Source organism: Podarcis bocagei (assembly GCF_964188305.1).
Source record: "Podarcis bocagei genome assembly, chromosome: 9".
Lineage (NCBI taxonomy): Eukaryota > Metazoa > Chordata > Lepidosauria > Squamata > Lacertidae > Podarcis > Podarcis bocagei.
Window position 1 is genome coordinate 57,143,560 of NC_138134.1, and position 11,558 is coordinate 57,155,117.

General features: G+C 41.8%; 1 protein-coding gene across 5 annotated transcripts in view; it reads right to left on the reverse strand.

Annotated features, from left to right (window-relative positions):
- NPNT (nephronectin) overlaps window positions 1-11,558 on the reverse strand; it is a 60,700-nt gene that overhangs the window by 23,162 nt on the left and 25,980 nt on the right. For 3 of the 5 annotated variants that reach the window (XM_081209355.1, XM_081209356.1, XM_081209359.1), the window contains 3 exons: window positions 9,871-9,963; window positions 2,451-2,570; window positions 600-719 (listed from right to left, as the gene is read on the reverse strand). In XM_081209355.1, the coding sequence (XP_081065481.1) occupies window positions 600-719; window positions 2,451-2,570; window positions 9,871-9,963 (333 nt within the window). The remainder of the gene's footprint in view (window positions 1-599; window positions 720-2,450; window positions 2,571-9,870; window positions 9,964-11,558) is intronic. The other 2 variants (XM_081209357.1, XM_081209358.1) reach the window with 1 other exon arrangement.

The following is an 11,558-nucleotide window of genomic DNA, read 5'->3' on the forward strand; positions in this document are numbered from 1 at the left end:
GTGATCATTCCTCCTCTGGTCACTGCTGTGGATACATGACCTGACTGATTGTCTCCAGGCACTGTGGTCATCTGCAAGGGATTCCCCCATGTGTTGTCAGCTATCCTGTCACATTTGCTGACATCTTTGAAATGCAGAGTTGGTCTGCCAAGGGACCTGGTGCCTGAAGCCAGCTCCACATGGAGCACATCCTTGGGGATCCTGCCAGCTTCTGTTCTGTGGACGTGACCAAGCCAATGTAGATGTCACTGAGACAGGAGTATGAAGATGCTGGGAATGTGAGCTTGGGAGAGCACATTTTTGTTTGAGGCTCTGTCCTGCTATGGTATCCCCCAAATCTTCCTGATGTAGCGCATGTGGAAGGCATCAAGGCATCATTCCTGGTGATGGTCAACCACAAAGCAGTGTGGTCAACCATGTGTGTGTGTGTGTGTGTGTGTGTGTATTTCAGCCAAACAACCATCTGATGTAGCTCCGGGTAAAGCTAGGTGTCTTGCCTCCCACCCACCAGTGCCAATGGGCAACAACAACCACTGCTGCCCAGAATTTCCCAGTGCGCATGAAAGGGAGAAATAACACGCTTACAACTTTTGACTTACCTACACAAGTTCTACCATCAGGAGCTAGTTGCAAGCCTGGGGAAGGACAACGGCACCGCACCTCCCCTTTCACGACATCACAGCCGTACTGACAGTTTGCCATGGAACATGAGAGAGCGTCTGTGGGAACATCATACAAATGAAATTATTTGTTATCAACAACAACATTTCAGAGGCTTTGTGAGATTGGGGAAGGGAGGCATAGCTCAGTGGTAGAGCATTTGTCTTGCTTGCAGAAGGTCCCAAGTTTAATCCCTGGTATCTCCAGGTAAGAAGGTGAGAGATTGCCTGCCTGGAACCCTGGAGAGCTTCTGCCAGTCAGTGTAGACAGTATGGAGTTAGATAGACCAGTGGTCTGCCATGCAGCTTCCAATGTTCCATTTTATCAAGGCATTTCAATATAAAATTGCACATGAAATGCAATTGGAGAACAAAACATGTTGTGTTTGATCTTACCTACTTAGTGAAGGAACCAGCCTCAATCTGGTAAACCTCCAGGTGTTGCTGGACTAAGACTGCCATCATTCTTGACTTCTGGCCATGCTAGAAGGCACTGATGGGAGTTGTAGTCTAAAACAACTGCAGAGTACCCAGTTGGAGAAGGCTGTTGTACAGCAAAGCTCCAGTATAGAGGGAGTCCATTATTCAAATGACCATCCTATCCTGTGGTGATTTTAATTGTCCGTATTCTTCTGTCAAACAGTCCCAGGTACTGATATGGGAAAAACATGCGACAGAATGGCAATATCTGTAACCACCCTATGACTTTCTGTACCTTGAAGTTACTCAAGAGGTTGGCCGCTGGGTTTTTGCAGAATGGATCTTTCAGTGAACTGACTAATAAAAAGCAATTTCCATTCTTAGGAGAAACTGGTATGCTTTTATCTGAAACCCTCCTTCTAAAATCTAATCTCTTGGCTGTAGGGAAGGTTCCGTCATTCCCTCTCCCATTCTTGGCATGGTGAAGTATTCAAAATATTCGCTTTTGTAAGAGGAAGGAAGAACCTGGCCACTGGGGAGTTTTGTACTACGGTTTCCAAACACACAAGCCAGCAGGCACCTGACAGTTTTAGTGAGTTGCGTTTACATTGTACAGTAACACACAGCCAGGTATGTTGCAGCTCTTGCTGAGAACAACATTCCCAAATGAGCTGATTGTGAGTAAAAGAGAAGCTGTGCTTGTATGTCTCGAAGAAATTCAATTTCTGCGTACTCCAAAATTAACTGACCTTATCCACCCCACCCAGGCAAATGTGTGAATTGGAAGCTACAGTAATTGTCCTTCCTACTACTCCAAATATTGCCTTTCAGTTCTTGGCTCAAAAAACCCAAACCAAAATGCATCAAGAATGTAGATTTTAAGATAAAAAATATTTTGAAATGCATGCATTGACAAAGTACAGTAGAACTTCGTTACATACAGCTCATGACAAAGTACATGGGCTGTATATAACTAAGTTCTACTGTGAGTAGGGTCATTGAAATTAAAGGACCTAAGTTAGATATGTCATTTAATTACTGTTGGTCTACTCTGCTTATGACTGACATTGGATACAACCCCATATTTTTATAGACACACACACACACACACACACACATTCAAATACTAATTTATATTTTTCATGTGATTATTTTTTGAAACAGGACAGAACAGATTTATCGATAAACATGGGTTGCAAAGAAACTGCTCTGTCCATCCCATTTATCTTGCAAAAATAAAAATAATAGGATGAATTATTCCATTTTTATTGTTTGCTTTTCCACTTTAGCAGACCGTTCATCCTTTACTCATGGCAAGGTTTTCTTTAATCAATAATAAAAAAACCCCTAAGCAGAAGGGTCTTGACTTACTAGAACATGATCCATCTGGCATAAGCATGTATCCATTCAGACAATAACACTTGTAGCTGCCATAGGTATTCATGCACCGGTGTTTGCATGGTCTTGGTTTCAGACCACACTCATTGAGATCTAAAAAGGGCACAGAGGGGAGGAATCAAAAACAGAGCAGCCATTGCATATTGGCATCTTTAGAATTGCAGGAGATGGTAGTGATAAGGTTCTCAAAACCAGACCAGCCTTGATCCTAAAATGCCTCTTCCAATATATTCCCATACCTACATATAGTCAGAAGGACAGTCTGTTTGCAGTACTTCTAATCCCATAACAACAGAGGCATTGCACACTCTCCACTTCCATCCCACATCAATTATCCCTGCCTATGTAGCCGTAGTCAAGGCTTTTGTTGGCACCACATTTAACCTGCATCAGTATAAACGATTCCTAAGGTCTGGGCTGGTGTAAATCATAATCTTTATTAAAGCTGGCTGGCTGCAGAGAGGAGGAGTTGTAAGTATGGAGTGTATGGTTCAGCATCCCTCAGAACAGGGACAGGCAACCTTTTGTCTGTCAAGGGCCACATTTCCACAGGGCTAATCTGTCAGGGGCCACCTGCCAGTGAATCAAAGTCAGCATGGGATGGGGCCAGAATCAAAAGTGTGTGGAGTCATCCCTTTTCTCTTTCTGCCATTTGCTCTTCTTTTCTGCCATCCCCTTCCTTCCTTCTCTCTCTCTCTCTCTCTCTAGCTACCATCCCTTTTCTTCCTCTCCTTTTCTGCCACACCTTCCATCTTTTTTATCTCCCTCTTCCACCACCCCACTCCAACAGACTGAAGGGAGAGGGGCAACATAATTTTTGCCAGAATATTTTTAGGCCTGACATTCTATCAGTCCTAGGATAGATTTGGCTATAGATAGGCACGTATGACTCAATTGCTCCATTTCCTTTAAAATCAAGTTCAGCTAAACTCTATAGGTTAGAAAGCAGATATTAAGTGAAGAACATAATCTAAACCCAGAAGATAGAGCAGGTTCATATCTTTTTCTCTCCCAAATAATGCAGTGGCTTAGTAAAACTAAATCCCAATCCACCTGTTGTATTGTTTGGATCATTCTACTGAGCTTTGAATCTGACACCATCTGGCATAATATATTTTGGTACTCAAGTGTAATGATATTGGCTAGCTATTAGTGGCATAGTCTAAGAATAATGTGCACATACTTTAAGTGTTTCTGCTGGGAAGTGTATTCATACTTTGTTCCAGTAAGCATCTATAAGTTGCTGAATTTTAATTAAATATGCACAAAATATTTTTGCTGGCTTTACTCGATTGCTTCATCAGCAAGACAGTGCGAGCATCTATTATAGTGCTAGAGTTTTGTTTAATGTTTTGAGATTCACTTCTTGCAAAGCATTCTAGAAACTTTAGGAAGATGCATAAGGTCACATTTGTTTTCCCACCACTGGTGTTCCATTCACTGGCCAAAAGCAATACAAGGGGCTTAATTAAGGGTCTCCATTATAATTCCATTAAATCTAAACAAACATTGTGTGATTCCTTCCCTTCCGCAGCCTTAGCTTCTTCTGGGAAATGGTTTACACTTTCAAGTTATATTTGTAACAGCTTTCCCTCTGCCTTGTTTAGAACACATAGTACACAGGCAAGTGAGAGAAAAGTCATCAAAACCCTTTTTACGGTTGTTGTGGCTAGTTTGTTGTTCTTTTCGCACATTTCTTACCATTTCAGAAGCACGTTCAATATGTCTGCGTAGCAGGTTTTGCTCTGTGATATTTCTCTCAGTGGTTTTCTCTTCCATTTGAACTAGCTAGGAAATGCCACTGTTTCCATGTGCCTTATGAATATCAGTTATGCTGAATCAATGCAATGGACGTCTGAAAAATACATCACCTGGAGCATAGTTGCGTGGGGTGGCCACAAATGTTGATGGACATCAGCTACCATAGACTCTAACCAGAGGCCATACTGGCTCAGCCTGATGGGAGATGGAGTCCAAAAACATCAGGTTTCCCTTCCCTGTTTTATTTTTTTTTTATAATAATTTTTATTGCGTCTTTTTCCACATTACAGATATAACAATAACAAAAAGTAAACAAAAAAAAAGAACACGAAAAGGCAGATAAAAAAAGAAAAGAAAAAAGAAGAAACAAGAACAATAAAACCAGACCATTTCATCAACTTATTTCAAATTTCTATCGAACTTCCCCGCGTCTCCCCATAATGCATTCTTGACAATAAAGTTATCAGCAAGTTATAACCTTGTTTCGTGTGTTTTTTGTATTTTCAATTACTATTCAAGTTTAAATCTCTTATATTCCAATTGTTTTAAAAATCTTACAATGTTTCTTTTTTACCCATTTAAACTTTGATTCTTCCATAGATAATTCAACTTTCATAAATAATCTGCTTATATTGCTGGGGCTGACATTCCGAATCATGCGACATCTTAAGATTCATATAATTTATAATACTTTTGCAAATAGTCCTTAAATTTTTTCCAATCCTCCTCCATCGCTTCTTCTCCCAGGTCTCGGATCCTTGCAGTCATCTCGGCTAATTCCATGTAGTTCATCAATTGCGTCTGCCAGTCCTCCAGTGTGGGCAAATCTTGAGTCTTCCAATGCTTAGCAATAAGAATTCTTGCTGCTGTTGTAGCATACATAAAAAAGGTTCTGTCCTTCTTTAACACCTTCTGGCCGACAATGCCCAGAAGGAAGGCCTCTGGTTTCTTAGGGAAGGTGTATTTAAACACCTTTTTTAACTCATTGTAGATCATTTCCCAGTAGGCCTTCAATCTTGGGCAGGTCCACCAAAGGTGTAAGAATGTCCCCTCAGCTTCCTTACACTTCCAACACTTGTTATCGGACAAATGGTATATCTTAGCCAGCTTGACCGGGGTCATGTACCACCTGTATACCATTTTCATAATGTTTTCTTTCAAAGCATTACATGCAGTAAACTTCATACCGGTGGTCCATAACCTCTCCCAGTCTTCTGACATGATGTTATATCCAATGTCCTGAGCCCATTTTATCATAGCTGATTTAACTGTCTCATCCTGAGTGTTCCATTTAAGCAGCAAGTTGTACATTCTCGATAATAACTTGGTCTTTGGTTCTAACAGCTCTGTCTCAAGTTTCGATTTTTCCACCTGGAATCCTATTTTTTTGTCTAGCTTAAAAACCTCATTAATTTGGGCATAATGTAGCCAACCTTGCACCATACTTTGTAATTTTTCGAAGCTCTGCAGCCTCCATTTACCTCCAATATTTTCTATTATTTCCCAATATTTCGGCCAGTAGGCCTCCATATTGGGTTTTTTCCGAGCTTTGGCCTCAATTGGTGATACCCACCTCGGAGTTTTGCTTTCTAATAAGTCTTTGTATTTTTTCCAGACCATAAATATTGCTTTTCTGACAATATGGTTTTTAAACATTCCATATGTTTTTGCCTTGTCATACCACAAATACGCATGCCAACCTAACGAGTTATTAAAGCCTTCCAGATCCAGGACATCAGTGTTTTCCAACAAAATCCAATCTTTCATCCAGCAGAAGGCTGCAGCTTCGTAATATAACCTTAAGTCCGGCAGGGCAAATCCCCCTCTCTCCTTTGCATCAGTTAGTATTTTAAACTTTATTCGGGGCTTTTTGCCCTGCCAGACAAATTTAGAGATATCCTTCTGCCACTTTCCAAAACATTCCACTCTGTCCACAATCTGCAAGGCCTGAAACAAAAACAACATCTTTGGCAAAACGTTCATTTTTATAGCTGCAATTCGGCCTAACAAGGATAACTTCAGTCTTGACCAAATTTCTAAATCTTTTTTAACTTCTAACCAACATTTCTCCCTTCCCTGTTTTAAAAGATATTCTGCACTTCTTCAACCATGGCACAGCTTCCTTTCTCGAGAGGGAAATGGTTTCCATCTGTGGGGCAGTGAGAGCAACGACTATTTTCTCCAACCATGCCCCTGCAAGGATAATATAGCATGACTGAATCAGGGAACTAGACACTTGAAAGAGGGACATGTGCCCTGTGACACTCTCAGCTTTTATCAACCCTGACCAATGGTCATGTTGGCTGGATCTGATGGAAGTCCAAGCACATCTATAGGGCACCATGTTGTCTGCTGGTTCCCTGCTGTGTGAAATCATTTCACAAATGTTGCATTGGAGAAATATATACATATTAGCTTTGTCTAGGTCAACAAATAATCCTTTCAACATCCCTGTAAATTAGATCACTATGATTATCCCTAACTGCCAAATAGTGTGTGTGTGTGTGAGGCTAAAAGAAAGAGAGCAACAAAGAGAGAAAAGGCCATCCATTTTCATAGAGGAGAATAGTGTTTAGCCAGGAATTTCCTGGGTTTTTAAACAACTCATTCTCTTAGCCACTACACTTCACAACTCATTTTACATATGGTTTTATATTGTGATGTTTAGGGGAGGACTGTTTATTACTGAGCAGGTTCAGGCTAACATTAACATTTAGCTTGGAGTCAGAGAAATGCAAGACTCTTAATAAATTGGCACGCACATGCTGCGTTTGCTGAAAAGGTCAGGAAACTTTATCTTTTGTCTATTTTTTATTTCACAGGCTCTCCAAACATTTCACTTAGCACAATTTCTCTCTGGGCAAAAGAGGGGAAGAAGTATAACCCAGCAGCCTGAATCTTCTAAGATGAAAAGTTTCAAAGACTTTGCAGAATCTTTTCACAACATCTATCGCAACCCTCCTTGCTTCTTTGCTCTTCGCAAAACTTCTAATGGGGGTTAAGAGGTGTTTGTTTTTTTAATGAACCCACTTATACTCCTCACTGAGATTTCCCTTCATTATTCCAAGTTGAACAATTCAACAATGATGCTATTCACACTTGTGGGTTGGGGGTAGGGAACCAACAACAACAACAACAACAACAACAACAACAACAATGCAAGAATAGTGTCACCATCAAAGCTGCATACTGAAAAGCTTTTAGAGCAGGTTGGATGCTGCAGCACTTTGGAAAAGCAGTCTCAGATATAAGCACAGGCTGCTAAGCTTGAACATCACATTGCAAGAAGAAAGACAGTTAATGTGAACATATGAATTACTCCAGAAAGACAACTACTTGTGCGCTGCTAAATTTGCATGAGAGCTACAAAGAGATAAGTGAGACTCCTCCTACAGTAATGTGGTGTGCTGTATGTAATAATGAATTATTAGTTGATCTTGAGGATATAATTGCATCCCTACATTTCATTATTGGTCTGAAGCTGCTTTTAGACATGCATCTGGGGTCAGCATTGGGGGTTGGCATCAACAGATACCTGCAAAGAATCACAACCTTCTGGATGCTCATCTCTAAGCCCTGGAGGTGCCGCTCTTTTTCTTTGCTGTGTCTACCTGTTCACCTGCTGTCTCTAAGCATGGAAGCAGTGACAAGGGTGATGCAAAGGTCGGATGGACCCTGGGGAAGAAGACCAATTGGCAGCAATGACAATGAGGAGGAAGAGAGCCCCCTCAGAGAGGTGAGTCCCCTAAAGGAAGCTTCTTGCCCAAGGCCCACCACACAAAACTAGCAGTGTCCTCTTTTCACACAATTAACTCTGCAGATTCCTAGTATATGGAAGTGACAAGTGTATGGAGGACACAGCCTGGGGCTGTTTAAAAAAAGCATAGGGAGAGATTCATGTCACACCTTGTGTCACATCTCAAGTACCATCCAACAAATGGCTTTGACACAGAGGAGGAGGTGATATAGTGTGAATTGCAGGGGGAATGACAATGGTCACAATTTGTCAGCAACAGGTGATCCTGGACTGGTGTGAGCACAATTTTCCCAACAACAAAAGCACCTGCACCCAGCAGCCCTCCTTTTGCAACCACCACCAAGGAGCCCTAGCAAAAATACAGCACTGCTCAAGAGCGTTCAGATTTTGATCATCAGCTTCAAACCGCACTGTGCCAGCAAGCATCACAAACAATAGGGAGCAAGGATCTGTGTGGCTTGCTGCAACTTTTAAGAATTGGTTGTTGTTGGCGCTGTCTCGAAGGACAGTGGAATGGGCCTCTGGGGGTGAAGTCAAACCATTGTTTTAGCAGTACTGAAATGACCTCCCTGGGGGCGCAAGCCTGGGCAATGTGTTTAAAGGTCCTTGGCTGCCCAGGCAACAAGCCCCATCCCGCCTTGGCCTCTCTGATTTGGTCTAAAAGCAAAGCAAAGCAATACGTTTGGCACCAGCTTGGCTGCAGGAGTTGCCAGAAGGAGGCGTACAAGATGCCATCCGTCTTGGGAACTCCAATCCAGATTTGTGCAGAGTTTACTCCTTCCCCTTTTCCTCTCCTGAAGATATCCCACAAGGCAGTGGAGATTTAGGATCAGAGTTTTCCTTCTCCTAGAAGGGCTATCTTCCCAGGTTGATGAGCCCCATCTGCTCCTTGCTTCCCTCTACTGCGCGTGCAGAAAATGCCTTCTTGACTGTTGTTCTAATACCAGGTCAAGTTATTTAACCATCCATCCCAGTGCTGTCTTCTCTGCCTGGGAGTAGCTCAGGAAGAGACCTCAAACAGAAATACTCCTGTTTGAAACCCTCAGGAGCCATTCCCAGTCAGTGTAGGCAATAGTAAGATGGATCAATGATTTGACTTCAGATATGGCAGCAGCTTAATGTCTACTTAATGCTCCTAACTGGAGATTCAGTAACTGAACATGGGTCATTCTGGATGCAGAACATGTGCTCTGCCACTGAGCTATGGCCACTCTTTCTCAGATATTAATGCCTATGTCAGGATGGCATGTAATGCTATAAGTTGCAAGGCTGCCTGTATTGGTCATGTGTCACTGCCATTCCCACAGTACATGTTATATGTTTTACATGCATTAAACATGCTAACCCAGACATTAATATCTGTGTCAGAACTACCCCAATATTAATGATTATTAAATAAAATTCTTCGGTCTATTTCTATCAGACTGTTTCCTTAACCAATGCAGGATTTGGGTTTTCTTGTATTTGGTTTTTAGTGCTTTGGTATTTTATGGATTTGTAAGTTGCTTTGAGACCTTGTGAAAAGTGATGAATAAATGTAAATAACAACTATGGCAACAGACTGTTTTCTTGGTTTGAAAAAGAGCTTAGAAAAAGCAGCATGTGTCGTAAAAGATCTGAGTAGCAAGGGAACTATGAGAGCAAATGAAGAGAATTGTCTAAGGTCAAGCCTTTCCAGGAGAGAGAATTGCAGCCTCAAGGAAGTGTCAAAGCAAAGTCGCTTTGCATGCCAATTATATTGCAGGCTGGGCTTTCACATGGCAGCCAAAATGAGTTCATTGTCCTTTCAGCACACTTGCAAGAGGTTTCATGGTGGGGGTTTAAAGCCGTGCAGGTGGAAGGAACGCACCACCTGAAGTAAAGGATTGTCCTCACCCCTCCACGGGAAATGTGTTGCATGATGATCTGGAGGGCTGAAAAAATGTGGTTCACTGGGCCAGTCGTGTGAGGTGGCATATGGGTGGTCAGCTTCACATGTTGAGGAGAAGGCATAGCAGAAGTCAAAAGACCAAGACCCAGTAAAACAACATGGCAAATACCATCAAATACCTGTATGTGCAGGCATGGAGCTCTGGATCAGGAGAATTTTAGGCGTTTCCCATTATAGACCTTCACACTGAACACCAAGCAAACTACAGATTGCACATGAAAAATCTTTTGCATGTAACTTATGCTTCCCTCCTAACCCAGAGGTGGAAGTGCTTACTTTCAGGGGAGAATCAGCAGGTATTCATGGCTATTTTACCCTTTCTTTGCATACAGATTCTGTCCACCTAGTATTCTATCCCTCCCCAACAGTTTAAACTCATTTCCCCTATGTCAATTCCAAAAGCAGAGATGACACTAGCTAGTGGCTGAGTGGCCTGCCCTCTGGGAAAGCTGTTTCAGGGAAGAATTAGTGACCACAGGCCAGTAAACTCCGCATGTCTGTTATCTTAGCCAGCGCACAAATGGATCCACAGGTTTGCCTTCTAATTCTACTGTAAGATTTGTCAAGGTCCTGCTGATTCTTTGAACTGTGACTATTTCAGATTATTACCGGTATTTCAAATGAAATGTAAGTGACCACTTAAATGTCATAAAAAGAGGAAATGTGTCATCATCACCAGTATAAAAAAGGAACGACACTATAAATAGAATGCAATAGAACTGTAGAATTGGAAGGATCATCTAGTCTCAACCCCCTGCAAAGCAGAAATATGCAGCTTCAGTCCCATGTGGGGATTGAACCTGCAACCTTAGTATTATCAGCACCATGCTCTAACCAACTGAGCTATCTCCCACAGTATTACTATAAATCAAGTAGAAATCCAATACGTCTCATAGTGGGGAAGTCAGTTACCAGGTAACCTGTGTGCCTGCTTAGTCTATTCTCCAGGTGTGAATGGCTGGTGGACAACTTCAAGGCCCCCACTCTCCCTTCTTCTGGCCATCTTTAAGCCAGACATGGGCCAGTCAAATAGAGGACTGTCCTCTGCAAAGTAGGAGACATGGCTACCATACAAATGTGGTATTGCCAAAAGCAAATGTGAAAGTCACTGAGAAAGTACATGGTAGATTTTCTGTTTTCTAAATGGACTTTGGCTACTCACTCAATTTACTGTATGATCCTATGAGAACATCTACGCATCTGGCCTCACTTCAGGTAAAGGTGTCTAGGATTATAGCCTAAGGCAGCAGTTGTAATGCACACCCTCTAGCCTTAGGACTTGACAGATCCACCACAGGATCCACAGCCCAGTTGCTCAGAGCATCAGCTGCGAGATGTGGGAAATTTTAATGTCTTCAGCTCAGCTAAGTTGGGGAAAGGAGAAGAATTTGGTAGTCATGTATGCAATCAATCAATCAATCAATTAATTAATGCAAGCAATTGATCACAAAAACATCATTATTTCATTTCAAAGTTCTGTGTTTAGTGTGCAAGAAATGGAAATAAATGTTAAAAGTCCTGCCTTACGAAAAGGAATTGCCTTCCACTTGTTAATGAGAAGACCCTTAAGTGTCTTTAACACACAAACACTTGCACATATATAGAACTCTGTTATAAAGGGAATGCACAGGAA